The sequence below is a fragment of the Neofelis nebulosa genome, chromosome 15 (genome assembly GCF_028018385.1).
Source record: "Neofelis nebulosa isolate mNeoNeb1 chromosome 15, mNeoNeb1.pri, whole genome shotgun sequence".
In the NCBI taxonomy this organism is placed as follows: domain Eukaryota; kingdom Metazoa; phylum Chordata; class Mammalia; order Carnivora; family Felidae; genus Neofelis; species Neofelis nebulosa.
In genome coordinates, this window is record NC_080796.1 from 10073164 (window position 1) to 10097664 (window position 24501).

The 24501-nt window shown below is 43.3% G+C and overlaps 1 protein-coding gene across 2 annotated transcripts in view; it reads right to left on the minus strand.

Annotated features, from left to right (window-relative positions):
• Positions 1-1811: 1811 nt before the first annotated feature.
• Positions 1812-24501, minus strand: part of CNST (consortin, connexin sorting protein) — a 118081-nt gene continuing 95391 nt past the window's right edge. For both annotated transcript variants that reach the window (XM_058701407.1, XM_058701408.1), the window contains 3 exons: positions 21995-22836; positions 8075-8210; positions 1812-4559 (listed from right to left, as the gene is read on the minus strand). In XM_058701407.1, the coding sequence (XP_058557390.1) occupies positions 4354-4559; positions 8075-8210; positions 21995-22836 (1184 nt within the window). In that variant the 3' untranslated portion in view covers positions 1812-4353. The remainder of the gene's footprint in view (positions 4560-8074; positions 8211-21994; positions 22837-24501) is intronic.

Consider the following 24501-nt stretch of genomic DNA (forward strand, 5'->3'; position numbering starts at 1 on the left):
AAACATTGTATTCCTGGGATTAATCTCAACTGGTCGTGATGCTCTATCATCTTTTGTGTATATTGTTTGATTGGATCTACTAATATTTGGTAAGGATTTCATGTCTAAGTTCACGAGTGACCTTGGTCTTTGGCTCTCTTATTGCCTGGTTTTGGTCTCAGAGTAACATTGGTCCCATGAAACAAACTGGCAGGCATATTCTTCTTTCCAAGGTGCTTTGTAGGATGGGTGTTATTTCTTGCTTAAATGATTGACAGAATTTACTGAGGAAGCATCTGGACCCAGAGTTTTTTGAGGTCTTCACTTGCGCTGTTCAGGGCTCTGCAGACTTTGAAGTCTGGCTCTTGCTGAGGAAGATTTCCGTTGCCAGAAAGCCCACCAGCTATTAATGCCACAAATTCTAACTAGAAGTGAAAAGTCATAGTTACTAGAACATTGGCTGTGAGAATAGATTCTTGTATATCACAGTGCTGTGAAGGATGCCTAGACAGAATTTTACTTTTATTCCTTATGGTGCATGATGCTTGGTGGGAAAGAATGAATCCAAGTTCCTACTCCCATGGGAGGCATGATCCTTAATTTCTGCATTTTGATTCTTCCTTCACAAATGCATGAACCTCACCAGACACTAAATTTTTTTTTTAAATTTTAATTTATTTATTGTGAGCAGGAGACAGAGAGTGTAGGAGGGGCAAAGAGAGAGAGAAGGAGAGAGAATCCCAAGCAGGCTCCGCACTGTCAGCACAGAGCCCGATAGCCCGATGTGGGGTTTGAACTCACAAACCATGAGATCACGACCTGTGCTAAAACCAAGAATTGGACGCTTAACTGACTGAGCCACCCAGGCGCCCCGTTTAAGCTGATAGGATTTCTTGCTTCTGGAGCTCCAGCCCCCAGCTCAGTTCCAGGCACACACCGCAAGCATCCAAATGTTTGTCAAGGTACAGACAGTGATAAAAACACTGTTCACGGTTCCAATCTCAGGGCAACAGGCAAAAAGTTGAATTTAGGAGTAACTCCTGTTAGAACCAGGGTGAACAGTTAACCTTTTCTTCAGCACCCTAAACCCAGAGAGATTTAAATCGTACTAGAATCATTCAGGAAAATTTTCACTTGCTGTAGCTTTTACAGGGTTAGTGCATGACGCTCAATAAATGTTTTATCTTTGAGGTTGTTAAAATAGCAGATGGCTAGAATTTGTGCCGTAAACCCTAGATCGCTCTTGTTCTTTTGGACGGTGGAGGCATGGAGGCAGAATAGAAAACAGGTTGGATTTGGGAGACCCAAGACCTGTAGTGAGGGGTGTGTGTTTCCTGATGGAACCAGCAAATGAATGAACGTGAAAACGCTGTATAAACTGCTCAAAGCACACAAAGGTGCGTTAATATTCATTAAACCCACAGAAATAAACAAGAGGTATGCAGGTCATGTTAGTGGGAAGACAAAAACTAGCCTCTCTTTGAGCTGGGTGGCTGCCAAGCCAGCCTCAGCAAAGCAGGTTAACAGTTAGAGGATTTCTTTGTTCTTTGCAGACCGTCCCTCTTTCCACACCCTGCCACCCCAGCAAGACCCAATTCACACCTGGCCTTTCAAAATAAGACCTACCTTCACATTTCAAATTCTTTTTACCATAACACACAATTTTGCAGCTCAGAGGATTTTGATTTTTAAATCTGAAGGAATAAGTTCTTAGAGTAAATTTCAATTACTGTGTCAGGCAGATAGGGGAGGAGTTTTAGAACCAGAAGAGCTTTTCCACAGGGACCTAGCAGATGTCCCCAAATAGGCAGCCATCCACTTGGGGGGCAGACCAATTTCTCAAAGCGTTTTATTGTCACATTAAAGCTGTTTTTCTCAGCACCCCGGGGTTCAAATAAACTCTCTGAGACACTCTGTTGGTGTAATTTTAAATTACAAGCTTGATCTGTTACCCTCAAACACAGTCTTTAAGGAAGATTAGTTACAAATGGTTGTCAGCACTTGCCAATGACAGAAAAAATCACATTAGAGTAAAACTGGAATGAATTTTTCACGCGTGAGACAACAGGTTTTTCGTCACCAGGCGGAATTAGTCCAATTCATGCAATAAATGACTGCTACATTTTTCAAAGTTGCCCTAATTTCTCTAGTTGAGATTTCGTGCTTATTTTAAGTCAAGATATCAGGATGCTCCTGGGCTCACCTCACCCTCAGACCCCCAGGAAGCGGTGAGGACACACATGGTTTCTCTAGAACTGGGTATTGTTTCCGTCTTTGCACCTCCTTGTGAGATCACAAGGGGGGTCTTACAGTGGCCCTGGTGGCCTTTAGGCAAATATGACACTACGGATTATTTAGGACTTCGACAGTGACCTAACAGAGGTGAAGAGGAGGGAAATTCTGACTTATCTTGACATAAAACTGGCAGAAATCACCATCACTGAATTCCTGTAAGTAGAAATCATGAGGGTTAAACAGAAGAGGTTTGTCTATGATGGGGATGCCCTTCACAGTAGACTTTGTGAATGTCTCTTGTAGAACCACGAAAGATAGTACCATCAACATTTTACATATTTTACATACAATCTGAATACAAATTCTTAAAATTTATAATAGAACATTAAAATAATCTTCTAATAAAATCAGCCTTAGGTATAACGAATCTAAATTTCAGTATCATGTACACTTCTAAATAAATATCTTTGATCTATAATCCTTGAAAATATTACAGTTTATGGTGACATGATAGAGACAAGTCCAACAGTATTATTAAGTGAAAATAAAACATCAATTTAAAAATTAACAGTCCTAAAAATACACTGAACTGAAAGGATAGAAAATCAAAACACTAAGTACATAGCAATTAAATATCTAGCATTGGAAAACCGAATGCATGCTCAACAACACACTTCCAACTCATATAAAAAGCCCTTTAAAATTCATATAATCTAAATAAATTAGCAGAAATACCAAGGGAGGTACTGTACCAGCCAGTAACAACTAGAAAGTAATTTCTCCCTTTTTCTTTCAAACGATCCTAACAAATAAACAAGAAATAATGATCACTTGCTAAAAAACTATAATTCATGTGTTTTGTTTCTGTTCAAATGCTGCCTAGGATATAAAAAGCCAAAGCAAGACTTTCTAAATGTTAGACCGCTGTACCTTACAAAAGGAAATGCCACCAAACTGACGGACTTAAACAAAAATCAGACACTTAGTTATTTAAGATAGGATTGATTGGATTTTCACTTAATGACCCCATAACCAGGTCTCAATCAAGCCCATGATATGAATGCACATTCAAACACCTGACTGCGGGATTTGTTAATACTGAATTATATATCATAATTTCATTTCATTTGCCAAGGTGTCAGTTTATCCTACATGTGACCAGAATTGAAGCATCTAGAGCAGGAATTAATATCTCCTTTATCTCTATTCTGGTTCTTAGATCCTCAGAACGTAATGGTAGGTGCTCACCTACTGAGAACGGAGTCCAGTATTCATCATACTTCAGGAAGCAGTGAATCCATGATGAAGCTGGGTGCCTGACACTCGGCAGGAGTTCTTTAGTTTTAACTCTTTACCTCCAGGCCTGTGATTAATTTCTGGCTAGTTAATCAAATTAACTGTCACCTATTGGTCACGGTTTCTAATTTCAAGGCCAAGATTTCTACAACTCATCTGTTCCACAGTTATGCCTTGTATCTGCACCTGCACATCTATGGTCAGGTTAAAGTCAAGATAACCTTTGTGAGTCTGTGCTGGGTATCTGCTTGTGATAACTGTCTGAAACACACATGCACGCACCCACGTGTGCACACACGCACGCACACAATCATTTCACAAATGGAGAACGGAATGTGGCATTAACGCACAAAGCCTAGATTACACAGCGCCCAAGGTTAACCAAAAAAAAGACAATGAAGCTGTAAGGTAACTCCTCTTGATTATACACAAACTTATTGCGTGATGGCTGGAAGCAATGTCTTTGGACCAACAAATGTAAACCAAAAGCGTCCTTGGTTATAACCATTAGCTTGAACAAGGCAGCTAAAAATGGTGGGGCTCCAACACGGCCCTTTTAATTCTGCTCAGTGTAGTTCACCACACTAGGGAGCGGCATGGAGGAGGGCACATGCCCTCCAAAGGCCATTCCTTCCATCCACAATGCTCAGACCGACATCTGCTCAGTATGCAGATTATTCTGAGAGTCCCTCTGTGTTGCCATTTAAAGCTGCTGCTGCTGATGTCCAGGGTTCCTCGCTGGGGGAAGGGGACGCGTGTTACAGAACTCCTAAAATAAAAGCTGCTTAGAAAGGTTCGCTCTTTGATTCTCACTGCCAGCACGCCCGTGCCTCTGGAGTGCTGCTAGGAGAGGTAGATCCAGTGTTTAAGTTCCGCCATTCCCTGCAGGAACTTAGTGTAATAGAAGTCCATGTTGTCTGCAAAGTCCGTACAAACGGGTGACTCCCTGTCACCAAAAGTGCAGTATAACGCAGTTCCTCCGACACTAAGGAAAACCGTTGCTATGCACAGCAAGACCAGTAAAATACAGGAACCACCTCCAACTTCATCTGCAAACGTGAGAAGAGAGTAAGGTTACACTGGCTCAGAATTGAGATCCTAGCATCTGAGGTCTTCTCAAGACGTTTCTGGTCAATAGTGGTCCTCTACAGGTGGAGTCACTGACAGGAAGCCAGTGCTCCTGAGGACTCCACAGGACTCACCTATTAGTCACCACAAAGATACTTGTGGAGCCTGTCAGTGCTAAAATGAAAGCTAGCTCACTTATACGATGAATATGACCACTTCCATTAAAAAAGAAAAGAAGGACAGTACTTCTCCGATGTGATCATAGCATTATTTTAGGGTGCAACTTACCACCTCGATGTTACACCATCTTTGGAGTTCACATCATGAGTCCACCGTAAAGCAATGTCAATTTGATATAAACAATAAAAAATGTCTTCAAGGGAGATCACTTTTGCATCTTAATTACTCAATTTTACTCTTATCATCTCGTGGAACAGTAACGTTCTAGCTAGTAGGGTGATTTCTCTTTACTTTGCTTAATAACTGGCAGGTTGGGGGGTAGTAGCTAGGTAGCTCAGTCAGTTAAGTGTCTGACTTCGGCTCAGGTCATGATCTCACGGTCTGTGAGTTAGAGCCCCACGTCGGGCTCTGGGCTGATGGCTCAGAGCCTGGAGTCTGCTTTGGATTCTGTGTTTCCCTCTCTCTCTGCCCCTCCCTGCTTGCACTCTGTCTCTCAAAAATTGAATAAACATTAGAAAAAAAAACCAACTAGCAGGTTGGTTTTTAATACAGATGTCCATACAAGTCTCTCTATATTGAAGAAAATAACTATCCTTTGGTTGAAAGTCTTAATGATCATTTATGATTAAAGAAAAAATTTTTAATTTTGGAGTAAGACTAAAAAGTTGTATGATCAGCACGATGAGGGTGTACCAGAACCTTCTTGGAAGATAATTTGGCAGTATCCGTTAAAACTTGAAATTAATTTATCCTCCTGATGGGACATGTTTGACGGCGAGAGAGAGTGGGGAAAGAAGCTGGGAGAACAGGTGTAAACCAGGACTGTCTCAGGCCAGCTGGACCCTATCACTCAGTCCAACAAATTAATTTCTAGGAATCAGCTCACAGATTTGCACCACACACTAGCGTATTTACAGGCACATTCAAAGTCTGGCAAAGTCTGTTATAACAAAAAGTTGAGAATGACTCTGTTATTCCAGTTAAATAATCATGGGACATTCATATAATGAGATACTATGCAATTGTTTATAAGAATGAAGTAAATTTAATATGTTCTCTCATAATAAGATATCCAAGATTGATGGTTAAATTAAAAAGAAGCGACATAACAGTATATAATGAACCCATTTGTATTAGAACAAAAATGTGTGTTGGTGTGTATATACATGTGTGCACACATATATACAGAATGTATCCTGCAAAGATGGTAAGAAACTTCAATCAATCCTTGGGAGAAACCCTCAAGGGAAGGTTGGAAGATTGGACATTGTTTTACTTCATTGCTGTAGGAGTTTTTTCATGGTTAGCATATATTATTTTTATGATGAAAAAACCCCCAAATTTTATAAAACTTATCATAAACCAAATAGACTTTATTTGAAGGACTTTACAGTAACAAGTGAAGATATTCTTCCTGTAAAATTCAAATCCAAAAATATCTAACATGTTTCACCTACTCAGGCATATTCCCTTCCTACCCCAGAGGCAAACACTCAAGTATGATGTGTCTCCTTTCAGATCAAAGACACAGATTTCAGAATTTTTAGATAAATAGAATTATAATTTTTTTAAAAGTTTATTTATTTATGAGAGACAGAGCGAGTGGGGGAGGAGCAGAGAGAGAGGAAGAGAGAGAATATCAGGCAGGATCTGCCCTGTGAGCATGGAGCCTGATGGGGGGCTCGAACTCACAAACTGTGAGATCATGACCAGAGCTCAAACCAAGAGTTGGACACTTAACTGACCGAGCCACCCAGGCGCCCCCATATAAACACGATTATGTAACTATGTTGTTCTGTGATTTACAAATTTATAGTTTAATCAATTTTAGTAATCAATAGGTTTAATAATTTATATATATGCAAATATATTTTTAGACACACAAATAACTAGAATATCATTAATGTATCTCTTGGGGTTTTTGTTTTTTTGCTCAGTTCAATTTTTTTCACCATCTCTTCTGTTTTTTAGCATCATGCTCTCCCACCCCCTCATCTATATGAACAATCTGATGCATGTACTTCCATGTCTTTTTCATGATCATATATTTATATATAAACACTTAAACGCAGTATATTTTTAAACACCTGTCCTGTTTGTTTTATCAACACGCACTGAAACTGTTTAGAGAGGCACAGTCACCCTGGGGGCCACAAGGTACCAGTGGAGTGGCCTGGTTAGAGATGAGATGGCCACTGAGTGCGGATGAATGAATGTCATCTGTAAATCCAGGGCTCCTCCTGGTAAAAAACGATTCAGTGTCATTCATGCAGAGCATACCACTGTATCCAGTGAAGACTCGGGTAGTTACAAGCAAGGTGCAGAGGTGAAATGAGGGATGGGAACAGATTATTTCTGAGGTTCCTCTGTAAGTGTAAATTAGAAGCTTTCTATTGTAAAACTCTAGAAACCTCTATCGCTATCCCTTTATGTCATACTTGGAAGGCATATGGACAGGCTTACACTGTTATTCGTAACAATGCAGTTGTTTTATAAACTTGAGAAACACAACGACAGGTTCTTGGCTATATTTCCTCTCATCCTTATTTACCTAGGCCTTCTGTAAACCTAGCAACTACCTTAAATACAAGCCCAGGAGGGAAAAGTAAACAACAGCAACAGTGTAAACGCGCCGTCCAGAGGCACTTCTATCGAGCCAAGAAAAAAATCACCAGGGAATATATTTGTAACCCATAAACATTTCTCAGACCTACAAAAAAGGAGTATTAACTGCCCCTGAAAAAAAAAGACAATAGCAGGCTCACTTAAAAAAAAAAAAATAAATAAAGTATTGGGGGCACCTGGGTGGCTAAGTCCGTTAAGTGTCTGACTCTGGATTTCAGTTCAGGTCATGATCTCACAGATCACGAGTTCGAGCCCCGTGTCGGGCTGTGTGCTGACAGCATGGAGCCCGACTGGAATTCTTGTTTTCCCTCTCTCTGCACACCTCCCACTCGTGCTTTTTCTCTCTCTCAAAAATAAATAAATGAATGTTAAAAAACAATTAAAAAAATAATTTAAAAAAACGTGTAAAACAGGAAATTGAAAATGAGCTCCAAACACACGGTCTGTGAGACAGGGAGACCATGCGTTGAATTTTACAAGTTGCTTGCTCACTTATTTGAACAAAAGGTTCAGGAATGAGGGAAGAGGTGATGATTGCTTGATTCTACGTGTTTCTTTACAGAATATAAAGTGACTAAGTACGTGTGTCCTTTTACAAATCCTATTACCAAACACACTACCACGTCTGACCCACTCTTTCAAGCGACACCGAGAGCCAGCTCCGTGCTAGAGGGAGACCCGGGTGCTTTACCTTGATCTAAGCCATCGTCTATTTCCTGGAACCTCACTCTTCGTTTCGATGGTTTCTGCTGCATCTGGGCGGGACGGCCTCCTACACTATCATTCCTCTTCTTTAATATAGAGACCAGTCCTTCTGCAGGAACAACCTGTCAGAGAGAGTTTACATGTTAACGGTAAAAAGTCTAATTCCATCCAACAGGTATTTGCATTTCTATGGTAGGTTTATCCAACTCCTACAGAAAAAAAAAATCACAACTGATCATCAGAATCGTTATAATAACGCTTCTACTTTATGCAGATGACTGCCAAATACACACGTGTGAAAACACAGCCCCCAACTACTCCCAGGGCCGGGGGACCTGATGCAGGGTGCAGGGGACTGGGCCCGGCACGGCTCTTAGCTCCATGTTCCAGGCAGGGTGTCTGTGAGGTGATCACTCATGGCCCCTGTCTGCTTAATCACGAGTGCTGGGTTTTGTTTTGTAACAGAGGCTGATGGTCCAACACTTCGTTCTTCACTCACCAGCAATTTTTAAGTAATGAACATGTGAGGGGCGCCTGGGTGGCTCAGTCGGTGGAGCGCCCAACTTCGGCTCAGGTCATGATCTCACAGTTTTGTGGGCTCGGGCCCCACATCCAGCTCTGTGCTGGCAGCTCAGAGCCTGGGGCCTGCTTCGGATTCTGGGTCTCCCCCTCTCTCTGCCCCTCCCCTGCTTGTGCTCGCTCTCAAAAATAAACAAACATTAAAAAAAGAAATGAACGTGTGAGACTCAAAATATATTTGATGCCATGAACTCAGGAACCCGAGACTGAGAGTTGAATGCTCTATGGACTGAGCCAGCCAGGTGCCCCGATGCCAACTTTTAACATCAAAATGAGTGCTAACCTCAGTTCCTCTGCGAAACTATGTTATTTATAAAATGATGCTCTGCTGCCCAAAATATATTAAGGGCTTCTCTTCTGGAATATCTCAGAGCCAGTTTCCCAGGGATGTGTACTTTGGCATATACAGAGTTTGGCAAACTATGGGTGGTGGGCCAAAGGCCCCTGCCTTTTTTTTGTCAATAACACTGAATCAGGATACAGTCAAGCCGATTCACCCACACACAGTGTAGGGCTGCTATGACAGCGGAACTGAGTGGCCTGAAGTCTCAAATGTTTAATATTTGGAGTTTGCTAGTATCTCCTGTCCCCCCCACCCCAACTCCTTTCTAAGCTGCCTCTGCTTTCCTCTGGAGACCCCTCTCCTGCCTCCGCCCCACCCCTTATTTGAGAACAAAGACAAAAGCAAAAACTCTTGCCATTTAGGAGTTAAAGAGGTTCCGGGGTATAGGGAGAAGGGGATCGGTCGGTAGAGCCAGACTGGGAAGCAGAGGCAGCCCCCCTCCAAGCAGCAGGTTGATTCAAAGAAGTGAACTTGTGAGCTGGCCTGCTTGGACAGGCTGCAGGTGATGACACAGGTGGGCATTATGGGCCTAACACTGCAGATGTCAGCGTGTTGCCAGATGATACCTTGCTGGTGTCAGGTCACTGGAGGCTGAGGACTGCCAGTCATGTCATTTATCTGATCGATGGCATAGAATCCTTAATACGATTTCCAGTTCCAGCCAGCCATCTCTGCTAATGTGCTATGCATAAATACTACTGATTCTGTTCGTTCTTTTTATAACTCAAGGCTTTTAGGGCCAAATAACTCAATATAATCTCTGAGCTTCCCTGAACGTGGGTCTACAGAAACCATTATCTCAAAAAGAAAAAAAAAAAAATCAATGTTAGCAATTTAATCTTTTTATAGGAAATGGGTATTTCAGATGAGGTCTTTCTTCTGAGAAAACTGAAGCACTTTAGTGACATTAAAATGGAAAGTACAAACATGTGAAAGAATGGTCTTTCAAATGTTTCTTTAGAAAGCAATGACATTAAACATCCCTTTATACAATGTTAAAAGAGCCCCTTTATGCAACAAAGAAAAATGATTTTACAAGTACCATGTTGAAACCGAGAAGTTTCTGAAGAGCGAGAAATGGAAAATGGAAACTAGTTTTAATGGTCATATTACTACCAATGATGTATATCGCTGATGTTTTTATTTTTAGTAAATGTAAAAAAAAATAAGGGAATTTTCATAGACTCATTCACTATCTATTGTCTGCATAAAATAAAGTCGTACATTTACCAACAGTGAATTCACTCACCATAGGTGTTTTCGAGTCGCTTTAACTACCAGGGAAAAAACAATCGCATTAAGAATAATTGTTGGGGGGCAGGGGGGGCGACTGGGTGGCTAAGTTGGTTGAGCGCCAGACTCTGGCCGAGATCATGATCTCACTGGTTCATGAGTTCAAGCCCCGTGTCGGGCTCCATGCTGACAGCTCAGAGCCTGGAGCCTGCTTCGGATTCTCTCTTTCTCTCGCCCCTCCCCCACTCACACTCTGTCTCTCTCTCTCTCAAAAATAAATAAACGTTGAAAAAAAAAAAAAAAAAAGAATTGTGAGGATGAGCCCCAGAATGGCATTACCGTTACCTTTATATCTTTGTGATATGAATTTTGAATCTATCAATTCAAGAAACAGACTCAAATCATAAATCAAAAGACAGTGAATATGAATAAAAGTATGTTGAAAGATGAGGTGAAACTCAAGGTGACATCCTCTGGAAAGACACAGATGTGCTTCTGAGACCCTGCAGCCGGCCATGGTGCACCGGCTGTCAGGTCGCTACCTCAGCCCCCGCCTGCCCTAATCTGGGGTATGTGCCCGGAAGTCACCCAGGTAAGTAATGCAAGCCTTCCTTAACTGGCTCCCCGCTCCTTATTTACTATGGGTGGCGGTGAACTTTGGCAGATTTTTGGAAGAGGGAAGAAATTACAGTTGTGTGAGATGGGCCAACACTTTTGTTTTGACACCCTCCACCACCAAGCCCTTAATTCTTGGCTAAAAATCTAACCACACCTTATACTTTCTTTTCCTTTTTCTCTCCCACCAAAACCTGTTTCTTTCAGCAGGCCAGCCCCAGCGTCTGAAGTGAGGGAGTGTGCCCTCTTCCATTATTTCCTTTCAGTCTTGCTGAGGGACCTTCTCCAGGGATCTTTCTTTTCCAATTGCCCTGTAGTCCTGTAGTCTACAGATACAGAGCAAGGGACGGTAGGACCAAGTTTAGGTGCAGAACACGCAGGCCAAGGGGGAAACTCTGAAGACAGGTGGGTGTGGTCCTTTCTGTTCTGGCAAGAGTTTGGGGCAGGGGTCTTAGAATCTACCCCCAGCACAGAAATTCTACCTCCCACACCAAGGCAGTCAAACATAACAAGTTTAAGAAACAACTTTGGCAGAGTTTTTTTTTTTAGTCTTTTTTGGTACAAAGTCGGGGCACCTGGGTGGCTCAGTCAGTTAGGCGTCTGACTCCAGCTCAGGTCAGGTCATGATCTCAAGGTCTGTGGGTTTGGGACCCACGACAGGCTCTGTGCTGACAGCTCAGAGCCAGGAGCCGCCTGTGTCTCCCTCTCTCTCATCCCCTCCCCTGCTCACACTCTTTCTCTCTCAAAAATAAATAAACATTAAAAAAAAAAAAATTAATGGTACAAAGTCAAGTAAGCCAAAACAAGGTCAGGGTCTTAGTTTGGGGTCTCACTCAAAAGACTGCCAAGTGTTTCGAAGCAGGTAGAGAAGTTGATTTCAGACACCAAGAAATGTGTCTTCTCCAAACTCCCCTAAAAAAAGTTTGTATGCCTTTCCCCCCCTCTTTTCCATAATGTCGGCATGAAAAAGGTTAATTTCTTAATCTTGAAAAAATAAAGCTTTAAGAACCAAATTTAGTTTCCCACTTCAATTACCAAATTCCTTTCCTATCCAGCCAAAATAGAACAGCGCTTCCACTGAGAACAAAAGGAATGTCTACGCTGTAATTAATGTAATTGTCACTGGTGGTGCTCTATGAATAAGTGCAGAATTAAGAACAAAAACAAAACAAGACATCCATCTGGCCTAGTCTGTATATTTGCAAATAAATAGTTCTTCTGCACTTCCCCTCAAATATCAATGATCAGCCCACATAGCGTTTTAAGAATTAGCTAGTCGAAAAAATAAAATTATTTTGCAACTCTCCTGGCACAGTAAATCCTAACGTGACAAGAAAAACATTCAGAGAGGCCTTCCCGTTAAACTGCCTCCTCACAAGATTAAAGTTGAAAACAGATACCAAATAATATTCTTTTAATGATATAGGCTTGCTCAATCCAGAACTTCAAGGCTGGTGAATCTGGAGCAGGAACACACAGTTTCTAACTTGAGAATTAACATTCACAAATCATATTAGCGTATCATAAGTAGCTTAAGTGCCAGTGATTTCACTCTAGAAGCACGTGTCAACTTCAATGCCACTTTCACTGAAGGAATAAGCAACGTTCCCTGCCTGTTCCTTTAGACTTGGGCTCCATAACAAGAACCCTTATTTTGTGAATCGGGACACTTTATGTAATAAGAGGCATAATTCAGTGAATCTGTACACAGTCTTCACAACTCCGTTACGTAGGCGTTATTGGTCCCCTTTTACAAAACAGGCCATGCTCAGACAGCTAACCTAACCCGCCTACCTTGTAGCACCAGTTACCGGCAGAGTTTGAATACACACTCATTAAACCTCCTGCCATTTCCTTTACATGGAAAGATCTTATTTTCTAGGGCTATTAAAATTTGGCTGCATATAGTCTGTTACATATTACAAGTAAAGTGAGATGAACAGGATTTTCAAATAAACCTAATCAGGTGCTTTGGTCTTTAGAGAGTATTTTCTATCTCTAGCAACAAATCCTTATCTTACACATCACCCCAATTAAGAGATACTTAAACTAATGGCCAAATCCATTGATTTAGAGACATGGGGGAGGAGATGGGTGGATGAAAGATCTTTTGGGTCGTGCAATTAATCTGCACGTAGATTAATGTCATGGCTTCTAATACAGCAAAGTAATGTAACAAGTCACAGCTGGAGCAGGAGGAGGCAGCTATATGGAGGAAAGCCATCATCCAGGAAGAACACAATGGTGACCTCCTATCCCAGGACGTGCATTAGAACAGTGCTATGTGGACAGCGCAAAAAAGAGGAACAGAATCGGGGCGCCTGGGTGGCTCAGTCAGTTAAGTGTCCGACTTCGGCTCAGGTTATGATCTCACGGATCGTGGGTTCGAGCCCTGCGTCGGGCTCTGTGCTTACAGCTGGGAGCCTGGAGCCTGCTTCCGATTCTGTGTCTCCCTCCCTTTCTCTGCCCTTCCACTTATGCTCTGTCTCTCTCTGTCAAAAATAAATAAACATTAAAAAAAAAATAAAAACAAAAGAGGAACAAAATAATGATGAAGCAGGTCAACGGTGAACTTTTAAAAGACTGGTTTTGAAAGGAAAAAGGCTTTTTTAAAAAATAAAAACAGGAGTTTACAATGTCTCTGAGTTTCTAGGTAAGGCACTACCTCGTGTTTTTGTAATTTGTTTTTGTTTGCATAACAGGACGCTTTAATAAGTACAGAATAGGAAAAGAAATGGTAAGAATGTCAAGAACCACTCCACTTCTTAACCCCCAGTCAACTGTTGAAATAAACAGACTCCAAAACACTTGATTTTCTTCCCCTCCAAACTGCTGCTTCCAGCCCCACCCGAATCTACTCTATCAGCGAGTCCTGTCTGTTCTCCTTCAAAAGTGCACCTTCACCACACCCCCCTGCTACCCTGACCCGACCCTGCACTGCTTCTCACCTCAACCAAGCCACTAACCTGACCGGTCTCCCTTCTTTGGCCCCGCCCCCGGACATTCGAGTCTCCACGGAGCAGCCAGGAAGCAGATCAGGTCACACCTGCTGCTCAAAATCATGGCATTCAACCTCCGTTTGAATTCAATTCCAGCTCCTTATCCTGGCCCGGAGGCCCTGCGGGTTCCCAGCTTCAGCCTCCTCCTCACCCGGAACACCCTGCGGTTCCTTCTAACCCGTTCTCTGCGCCCCAGCTGCACTGGCTCTCCCAGCGCCTTCCTCCACCCTGCCGGCCAGCTCTATCTCCCTCCCCCACCCTGCTGAGATGTCAGCACACGGCACTTACCAAGATCTGAGCCTACGTTGTTTTTTTAAATTGTTTTTAAATGTTTATTTTTGAGAGAGACACAGAGCGTAAGTGGGAAAGGGGCAGAGAGAGAGGGAGACGCAGAATCTGAAGCAGGCTCCGGGTTCCAAGTTGTCAGCACAGAGCCCGACTCCAGCCCAGGGCTGGAACCCAGGGACGGTGAGATCATGACCTGAGCTGGAGTCAGAAGCTTAATCGACTGAGCTGCCCAGGTGCCCCCTACGTTGTTCATTTTTATGTGAACTTACTTATTATGTGTCACTCCCTCTAGAGAGTAAGCTTCACAAGAGCAGGGACCTGACCTGTGTTCACTGGTGTGTCCTCAGTTTCTAGAATATGGTAGGTGCTTAACAAATATGCCAAAGAGAAAATGAATACACAGATGAGCAGTTTACATATAGACAGCACCTAGCTCATACTTAATTTGGATAACGGATTTTTCCCTTAAAATAATCAAAATTAAATAGGTCTTTTAAAGGTTATTTTTCTAAGTAAACTAGGTTTAAAAACAAAACCTTGCCCTGTGTGGGTGACTGTTATTGACAACACTGTGTGTTGGCTTTGCAGAAAATACAAAAATGTATTTAACAGGATCCCCACCCATCAGGAGTTTGCAATGGGTCTGTAGAAGACTGCTGTGTGCCCTATGATAATGGAGAAAGAGGACAGTCCTACACAGGACTTCAGGAGGGATGATGCTCAAGCCCCTCCCTTGCTTGAGGTGCAGAGCAGTCTGGAAGGAATAAATACTAAAGAGCTCAGGGATCAAGGAATAATGGCAGCAGCCAGCATTCACTGAGGACCGACCGTGAGCCAGGTGCTGTCCTGGGCACTCCACCCACAAAAAGGGCACGGACTTAGATCTTGAGGTAAGCAAGACATAAATATGTAGAAAGGATGGGGCGCCTGGGGGGCTCAGTCCGTGAAGTGTCCGACTTCGGCTCAGGTCATGATCTCACAGTCCGTGGGTTCAAGCCCCACATGGGGCTCTGTGCTGATGGCTCGGAGCCTGGAGCCTGCTTCGGATTCTGTGTCTCTCTCTCTGTCCCTCCCCTGCTCATGTTCTGTCTCTCTCTCTCTCAAAAATAAATAAACATAAAAAAAATTAAAAAATAAATATGTAGAAAGGAGGTTCCTCATTCCAGGGCACCCTAACACAGAAGGTAAAGATCAGAGGTGACCAGGCCTGAGTGCATCTGGGATGCAGAGGCCAACTGAGCACAGTGCAGGGTGAGCGCAAAGGGGCAGCAGGGGGCATGCCGGGAAGCTGGAGTGGGCCAGCTACCAAGTGTCCTGAATACCGAGCCACATAGACAGCCTTTCTACGGAGCCAACGGAGTCGTGGGAAGAGACTGACAGGGCAAAAAAACCCACTTCACAACAGAGGTTTCAACCGACTGTGTTAGACCCAGACCCTCAGCTGTGCTTGATGGCATCCATAGTGTTTTACGAAGGTGGGTACCTCCAGATGAGGCCTGGGGACCTCCCCCTTCTCTCGACAGATGAAGTCATTAATTTACTTCTAGTACCTGATTGGCCCCTTGGGGTATCGTTTGAGACCCCAAATTTAGACAGTGCAAATGTAAGACCATTTGGAGGGAGAGACAAGTGACACGAGGGACGGGGAAACTTGCTAAGGAGCTATTGCAAAAGTCCAAGAAGAGGCAGTAACGATGTAAACTGAAAGGATGATTACGTGGAAAAGAGAAGAAGCCAAGTGCAAGAGACCCGACAAGCAAGTGCAGTAATGCACTAATGAGGAGGCTTCGAGGGCAGGATAAAAAGGAAAGGCAAAGATGAGGCCATCTGGCACAAAGAAAAGGTAGGTCATCCCTGGATAACCCTCAGGAGCCTCTGGAGACTCTGGCATCAATCCTGGACGAACCATTTTCCATGAACCCTCTTCTGTGGTTGCAAGACTGCATTTCCTCCATTGGGAGGAAGCTGGATTTGCCCTGCTCCCCCCAGAAGGGCCGTTCCGGGCAGAACAGCCATGATTGCCATTCCTAAAATGCTCCTTTGTCCAGGAACCATGAACAGCTAGCCACACGATTTCATAAAAGGCTGTAGCTTGGTCCTGGCCTCCCATCTGACTCAGTAAGGAGTTAACACGATGGCTCATCTTCGCCTAACTTCCCCGATGCCAGCGATCTAGCCAAGACACAGACAGGAAGGCTGCACAAAAGTCACTTTGTTTAGACAGCTTCTCTGAAGATAAGCCCAACAGCAATTTTGAGTTGCCATCATTCTCCCCATCAGAAAGGTCTAGGTTGTGTCCTCCCCTATTTTGTTTCCTGGGACACGGGCAGACCTGAAGATATCGAAGCAAATGTTGCCAATACAGACAGAGCAGGGAACATGTTTTGCCCTCTTTCAGATTAAAAACTTTTTAGAGTCCCTAGCAAGCGGCAATGTGGCTTCCTCCCCGGCTGCCACATTCTGAATTATTTCTAAAAACAAGTATCAGTTGTATCTGAAGCATTTAATACAGTTTTGTGGACATCACACATCCCCACAAATAGACTACACAGGTACATATTAATGAAGAAAAATGAATGGTTTACTCCATTCGGCGTATCATGCTGCTAAAATGTGCTCCCAAAGGGAATCTCTTGAAGGACATACTATGATTATTTTCAAGGTGAAAAGACAGATTAATTTTCATAAAATGTACCCAATATTTGCTGTGACTGTCACCTATTCAGGAAACAAACACCATCCTCACCCCCACTCCCTCATGGAACAATCTACTACAGGCTGAGTAGACTTTTATTAGCAATATGGGGTTGGATCATGATGCTACCTTCAATTTGAATAACATATTTCTTTTTTTTTTTTTTTTTTTTAATTTTTTTTTCAACGTTTTTTATTTATTTTTGGGACAGAGAGAGACAGAGCACGAACGGGGGAGGGGCAGAGAGAGAGGGAGACACAGGATCGGAAACAGGCTCCAGGCTCCGAGCCATCAGCCCAGAGCCCGACACGGGGCTCGAACTCACAGACCGCGAGATCGTGACCTGGCTGAAGTCGGACGCTTAACCGACTGCGCCACCCAGGCGCCCCTGAATAACATATTTCTTTTTTTTTTTTTTTTTATTAAATTTTTTTTTTTTCAACGTTTTTTATTTATTTTTGGGACAGAGAGAGAGACAGAGCATGAACGGGGGAGGGGCAGAGAGAGAGGGAGACACAGAGTCGGAAACAGGCTCCAGGCTCCGAGCCATCGGCCCAGAGCCTGACGCGGGGCTCGAACTCACGGACCGCGAGATCGTGACCTGGCTGAAGTCGGACGCTTAACCGACTGCGCCACCCAGGCGCCCCCTGAATAACATATTTCTTATGCTGCGAAGAGCTGAAGAGTTTCAAGAGAAGATAATACAGTGCTCCCAGGTTCCAGACCCAAGCAAGTCAATGATTTCTTGGCAATGACTCACAAGCTCCTTGGGCAAAGGGAGTTTGGGTCCTGACATTAAAATAATCATGTTGGAATATTATGAGTATTGCAATAAAGTTTCACCTTTCCCCCCCCAAACTGGGATAGTCAAATTCAGCAAACAGATAACTCTTGCGGTCGGACAACTGTTGAAATGCAGGCTTTATACGCACAGTGTCCCCATCTGAATTTTTAGCCACTGTATCTGCAATGTCATGGCACACAAAGAAGTCACATAAAATTACTGAGGAGGGAACAAGAGAGTGAATCTCTCTCTGCCTCACGGACCCTGTACATGTGGTAAACTTTTTGTGTTAAAAATTTATGAAACGAGCATAAATGTTTTTGAAGCCTCTTATGTTTTCTTTTTTTTTTTTATATGTTTACTTATTTTTGAGAGAGAGAGACAGAGTACGAGTTGGGACAGAGAGAGACAGAGCGTGAGCAGGGGAGGGGCAGAGAGACATGGAATCTGAAGCAGGCTCCAGGCTCCGAGCTGTCAGCACAAAGCCCAATGTGGGGCTCGAACCCACAAACGGCAAGATCATGGCCTGGTCGGATGCTCAACTGATGGAGCCACACCCCTTGAAGCTTTTTAAAAACAGTGCAGGTTGTACTTTTGGTGAGAGTGTGTCATGCTCTTTTTTACAAAAGAAAGAATATTAGTGCTTTGGATACTAAGCTATCATTTTACTGAGCAAAGTTATTCTGGATTTAAAAATGCTTCTCGAACCCAGAAAAGTTTCATTTATACAGTCTCTACATTTCTGAACCAAATTAGTGTAGATATTTTTAGGTCTCTAGTAGGAGATTTTGTGTAAATTATTTCGTTTGATGTGATGAACCTAATTGCTTAAAAGACACGGCAAACACTCCTGCTGGGCTGGCAGCAGTTGTCAAAGCCAAGTTCAGTGGCAGCCAGAGCAGAGCAATGCAGAAGTGGCAAGAGAATGAAAGCAGGGAGACCAGCAAAGAGGGAAAACCTGGCGACGATAAAAGGTACCGCCACATTCCACCGTAACCAGAGAGATCGAAAGAGTGACGAGCGGTGAGGAAATCTGTGAGGGGCAGAGTCACTCATGGGAGAAGAGAGGTTTGGAAGAGAGAACAGACGACTTGCAAGGACAGCACAGCACGTGGAAGAAAGACCAGCCACAGTGGCTCCGAAGGGCATGAAAAATACTGTTCTTAAGTATTAGTTATTAAGAAATCATGTTCTGGGGCGCCTGGGTGGCTCAGTCGCTCAAGTGTCTGAGTCTTGATTTTGGCTCAAGTCATGATCTCACGGTTAGGGAGTTCAAGTCCCACATGGGGCTCTGTGCGGACAGTAGGGAACCTGCTTGTGATTCTCTGTCCCTCTCTGTCCCTCCCCCATTTGCTCTCTCTCTCAAAGTAAATAAATAAACGAAAGTTAAAAAAAAATCATGTTCTCACAAAAGTATGGAAGCATGAAAAATATTTAAAAAACAATTTGGGTAAAATTACCCAAGTAAGCCGCCAAAAGATGAAACCAGAAGTTCATCTGATTCTTTACTGTATCCTCAGCTGTGACTCACAGTAGATATCCTTAATAGAATTCTCCTGAGAGCACGAAATGGTGTTTGGATTAAAAAGAAGTTTGTACTGGGGAGCTTGGGTGGCTCAGCTGGTTAAACTTCTGACTCTTGATTTCAGTTCAGGTCATATCTCACAGTTCATGGGATCAAGCCCCTCATCAGGCACAGAGCCTGCTTGGAATTCTCTCCCTCCCTCCCTCCCTCCTTCCCTCTCTCTCTCTCTCTCTCTATCTGCCCTTCCCCACTTGTGTGCATGCTCTCTCGTTCTCTGTCTCCATCCCCCCTCTCAAAATACATAAACTTAGAAAAAATTAAAAAGAAGTTTTGAAATTTTAAAAAACTCTTTTCCTGACACAGTAAGGCAGAATGTATTAAAGTCTGTTCCTCAGAATGGAGAAGGAAGTATTCAGAATCATCACAGGACTGCAAATTAGTTCTGTTAACTGAACATAGCTTTTGAGCTTCTTGAAACAGCACAACGTAACAACAGAATTTTAGGAAAGGGAACCATCCCGTATTAAAAATAACTTCACAGGGAAGACAACTTTAAAATGTAAATAGTTTCCACCATCCACCAGGTGTTACCTACGTAGGAAAACAAACATTATGAATTTGAGGAAGGAACACCCCACTCGGTTGTAAAACAACGTGAATTCAACCGTAACCCCCACTGTAATTGTTCTATAAGCGGGGGAGACACAACAGGGGCGCTCAGACCCTTCTTCACTATTTATACCTGAAGATGTACTAGATCATCGTGTTTTCCCCACAGGGTCATCTTGACTACTCTGGCAGTCAGAGAAGGGTGACCTTTTGGCATTCTGGTTAGATTTGAATATGGGTGGGACTTCTGTTTTGATAGTTCCCTGTATCAGAAGCCTGGTGAAATAAACAAGGGAAGGAATACTGGGTCCAGTCCTGTACTACTAGCTCTATTTAATTCTATTTAAACGAAGACTTTTTTTTTTTTTTAAAGATTTTTTTTTTTTTAACTTGTAACTAATCTCTACACCCAGCGTGGGCTTGAACCCATGACTCTGAAATCAAGAGCTGCACACTCCACCGGCTGAGCCAGCCGGGTGCCCCTCTAGTTAATTTTTTTTAACTTTAAGAAATATATAACTGCAATTGTAATATATGCAAGTGTAATATGTAACTGCAATTTTAACAATTCAGTGGCATTAATTACACTCGCAATGTGTGCAGCCACTACCAGTAGCTACTTCTAAAATTTTCTAAAATTTTCATCGACACAAACAGAACTCTGCACTCACTAAGCACTATTAAATAATTTCAAGAGAAAATTAACAAGAAAGAACCACAGTTTATAGAGGACTGACTGTAAATGTAATAAAAAGATAAATAAAAGAAATGAATGAATACTGGACCAAGTGCTTTACTAGTCTGTCTAATTTTGTGAAGAAAAAATTAAGAATACTTGATGGGAAATGGACTAGAAGTGGCAATAAAGGAAGCCCAGTAATGTAACAGCTAATTATCTTGGAAAGCTTTCGCCGGCTTCCATTTTCGTGAGTACTTTGTCGCCTACTCTGGCTCTGTTGCTTTTCCATCTTCTACTTATAAGTTCTCCTTCCTCCCCCCCAGTGATGATGCAGAATTAGAAAACAATGGATATAAATGGGACTCATGGGACTCAAAAGGTTACTTGGAAAAAATATATAAGAATAAAAAGAAAAGCAGTTAGTATCCTAATTTTCAGAGGAGGAAAACAGAGCTTAGAGAGGTGAACAGTAACTCTGTAGGCTGGTAGCTAGTGGGGTCCATCTCTGACCCACAGCTGACTATAAGACTCCGCTCTTTCCTCGTAGGGGCCACCCTCCTGAGGGGCTTCAGTTTGGGTATGGCTTTATTGATCTCTTGAGCGTTAAAAAATGGTATTATCAAACAAAGGAGAATGGTCACCTTGATCCTCTCCACCATTTTTTTGTTTTGTTTTGACCAGCTTCATGACTGTTTGGAGAAACTTTGAAACTCTGGATTATTTATAACATTTGGCTTTAGCCAAGTAGCAAGTATTAAGTTTGTTCAGACCTACAGCTTATAAACGAATACAATCAGAAAGAGAAGATTCACAACATACAACTTAATGGCTTAAAAATCTATCCAGTATCTCCTTGTCTTCTTGTATTTTAAAATGTTTCCTTTAGGGGCGCCTGGGTGGCTCAGTCGGTTAAGCATCCAACTTCGGCTCAGGTCATGATCTCGTGGCTTGTGGGTTCAAGCCCCGTATCGGGCTCTGTGCTGACAGCGTGGGGCCTGGAGCCTGCTTCGGATTTTATGTCTCCCTCTCTCTCTCTCTCTGCCCCTCCCTGGCTGGTACTCTGTCTCTGTCTCAAAAATAAGTAAATATTAAAAAAAAATTTTAAATGTTTCCTTTGTTCTGCTGTATTGTTTTAAAGAATTAAAAAGACATATTAATAATAAGAAGAAATAGTATGTATTTTATCTTCTAGGTGTCTGAGGAAAAAAGATGAGATTTCCTTACAAGATTGTAACGAATCTTGTTTTGATCATAACTGCCAGAATTGTCAAATAAAAGCCACAGCAGTGTAAATAACGGTGTTCCTAATGCTTACTGTACCCGGAGGCATGCAATACACTAAGTTCCTGAAGTATAAACATCGCGATCAAAAGTCATTTTATTTGATCCATACAGAAAAATTAAAACTACTAATTATTGAAAGTTTACGTTGAGTCCATTCTCCTCTCATGTCTGAAACCAGGGAAAATTTCCCCAAACCAGGCACTGTTTAGCATAGATGTGCGTCTGAAATTCCATTTGACTTTTCACTGTGCTTCTGTTAAATGCCAAACTTACCTCTGCAATCTCTATCCTCTTTGCGAGATCATCAAGGGAAAGACAGCTCTCGTCAGAAGGCAGATTCTCCTGCAGGCTGTAGGAGGCTTCCTCAGGAGAAAGATCTGGAAGGAGGTCCGAGTCTTCCTCTCGGTCTTCACATGACAGGGCGTCTTCAGTATCTTCCAAGCATCCTTGTAGAAGGCTGTTCAAATAGTCTTCGGTTTCTTTGCTGACTCGGTCGTCGGCAGCCCCCCCTCCCTCCGGACGCCCTGTGCTTAAGTCGGATACCCCAGTGCTCTCACCAAGTACACTCTGGGAGCGCTCCGAGCCGGCCGGCCCCTGTGGGGATTTTCCATCGCTGTCTGTGAGATCAGGTTGCTGCGGCTCATCTAATTCACTGTTTTCCAGCCGGTCCACGGGCAACGCCTCAGAAGCATCCTTAAGTGGCAAACGGAGCTCCTTTCTCTGAGTCTGTGAATACCTTCCCTCGGAACTCAACGCAGGTGGTGTGAGGTCAGAGCCTGGGAAGACCGAGGGCTCGATCATCGACTCGCTGAGAAGCGACGCTCCGGGGTCCGCGGCGGGGCCTTCTATTTTGGCCGCATCTCGGCAGGCGACTGTCTGAGCCGGCTGCAGGCGGCTGTCACCCTGGCGGGCGTCCTCAGACCTGCTCCCCCAGCTGGGCTGGGCGCGCAGCTCCAGGGCGGCCTGGGCGCGGCAGAGCGGCTCTGCCGCCGTGTGGTCCTTGCCTGCAGTTACCAGAAGGCTCCAGGCATCCGCCTGCCTGTCCATCTGATTACAGCAGCCGCCGCTCTCCGGGCTTGCTCTCCTGGGCTCCCTGCCAAGACAAGTTTCACTCTCTGCAGACGAAGAAAAAACAAGTTGTTTCAAGGTTCAAAACAACACTTTGCACGGGGTGGAAGAGAAAGGACGTACGAGTAATACGTGTGACACGACACAATTCTACACCTCTCCAATGGGAGCTGCGTCTGCTGGAATTAACGGGTGTCCTTAGACACAGGAAATACCCCAAGTAGTCAGTGAGTGACCCTTTACATACAGAAATTAACAGAGATTGTTCAAAAAATGTTAAGAATATGAACAAATAACTTAGTCTCCATGATTATCGAAAAAGCCCTTTTTCAAAGGCTAAAAGGTATTTTTCTGAACTTTACTGGCTCTGTTTCCTCTCATATTCACCTTATGTTTGTACATTAGATTTATGCTGTTATTTCTATTGGTTTTTCGGTGTTAAACACTACCCACCACGGAAGAGGTTCAGTTCTCCGGTTCTTTCTGTTCCTTTCCCCCAAAGATATATAATCTGCCCCCTCTGGCTCCAGCCTCCCACTACAGTGCAACACAATTCTGGAGCAAATCAATACTCACATGTTCACACTGCTATGGCTTTGTAAATATTATTCACAACCTACCCACACTGTGCACTGTGATACATTTTCCTTTCTCATTTCCGCCTTATTTTGCTTGGTGATAACTGCCTCATTCCTTCAGTTAAAAAAAAAAGGGGGGAGGTGTCTGGGTGGCTCAGTCGGTTAAGCGTCTGACTCTTGATTTTGGCTCAGGTCATGAGTTCACAGTTCATGAGTTCGAGCCCCGTGTCGGGCTCCGCACTGACAGCTTGGAGTCTCTCGCTCCCTCTCTCTGCCCCTCCCCTGCTAATGGGCACATGCTCTCTCTCTCAAAATAAGAAACTTAAAAAAAAACCCACAACATATCTTTTGTGAGGTACCTGGCTGGTTCAGTTGGTGGAGCATCCAACTCCTGTTCTTGGGGTTGTGAGTTTGAGTCCCACGTTAGGTATAGAGATTACTTAAAATTTTAAAAAAATCTTAAAAAAAACCCCACAACATATTCTTGAGCCCCTAACCAGGGCGGCTTTCTAGGCCTGCTACACAGGCCTCCTCCTGGAATCCCCTCTGGCTGTGTTGGGAACACTGTTTCTGAATCCCAGGTCTTCCTCTTTGTTTATTCTCTGCTGAAATTTTTTTTACGGTCCACGGAAGGTAAACTTAAGATTGTTCATATCTGAAAGTCTTTATTCCTTCACCCCTGACTAAAACTTTGGTTGGGTTGAGTTTTCTACATTGGAAGTCATTCCCTCTCACAGCTGTGAAGGCACTGCTGTGCCGTGTTGAGTGCTTGGTAGAGTCATAGAGTCTCTCTGCCAATGTGAATACCAGTCCCTGTCACCTACACTCTGTTCCTGGAAGATTTGGTTGTTTTTCTTTACGTCTGGTGCCCTGAAGCTTCGTGAAATTTCTCTTTGTGTTGGGTGCTTGGTGAGACTTTCAACCTGGAAACTCATGACCTTCAATTCTGGGAATTTTCTTATAAAACTTGCTTAATCATTTGTCCCCTATTGCTTCCTTTTTCTTTATTAAGTTTATTTATTTTGAGAGAGAGAGGTGGGGGATGGGGAGAGCAGAATGAGCAGGGGAGGGGCAGACACAGAGGGAGAGAGAGAATCCCAAGCAGGTTCTGTGCTGTCAGCACACGGAACCTAG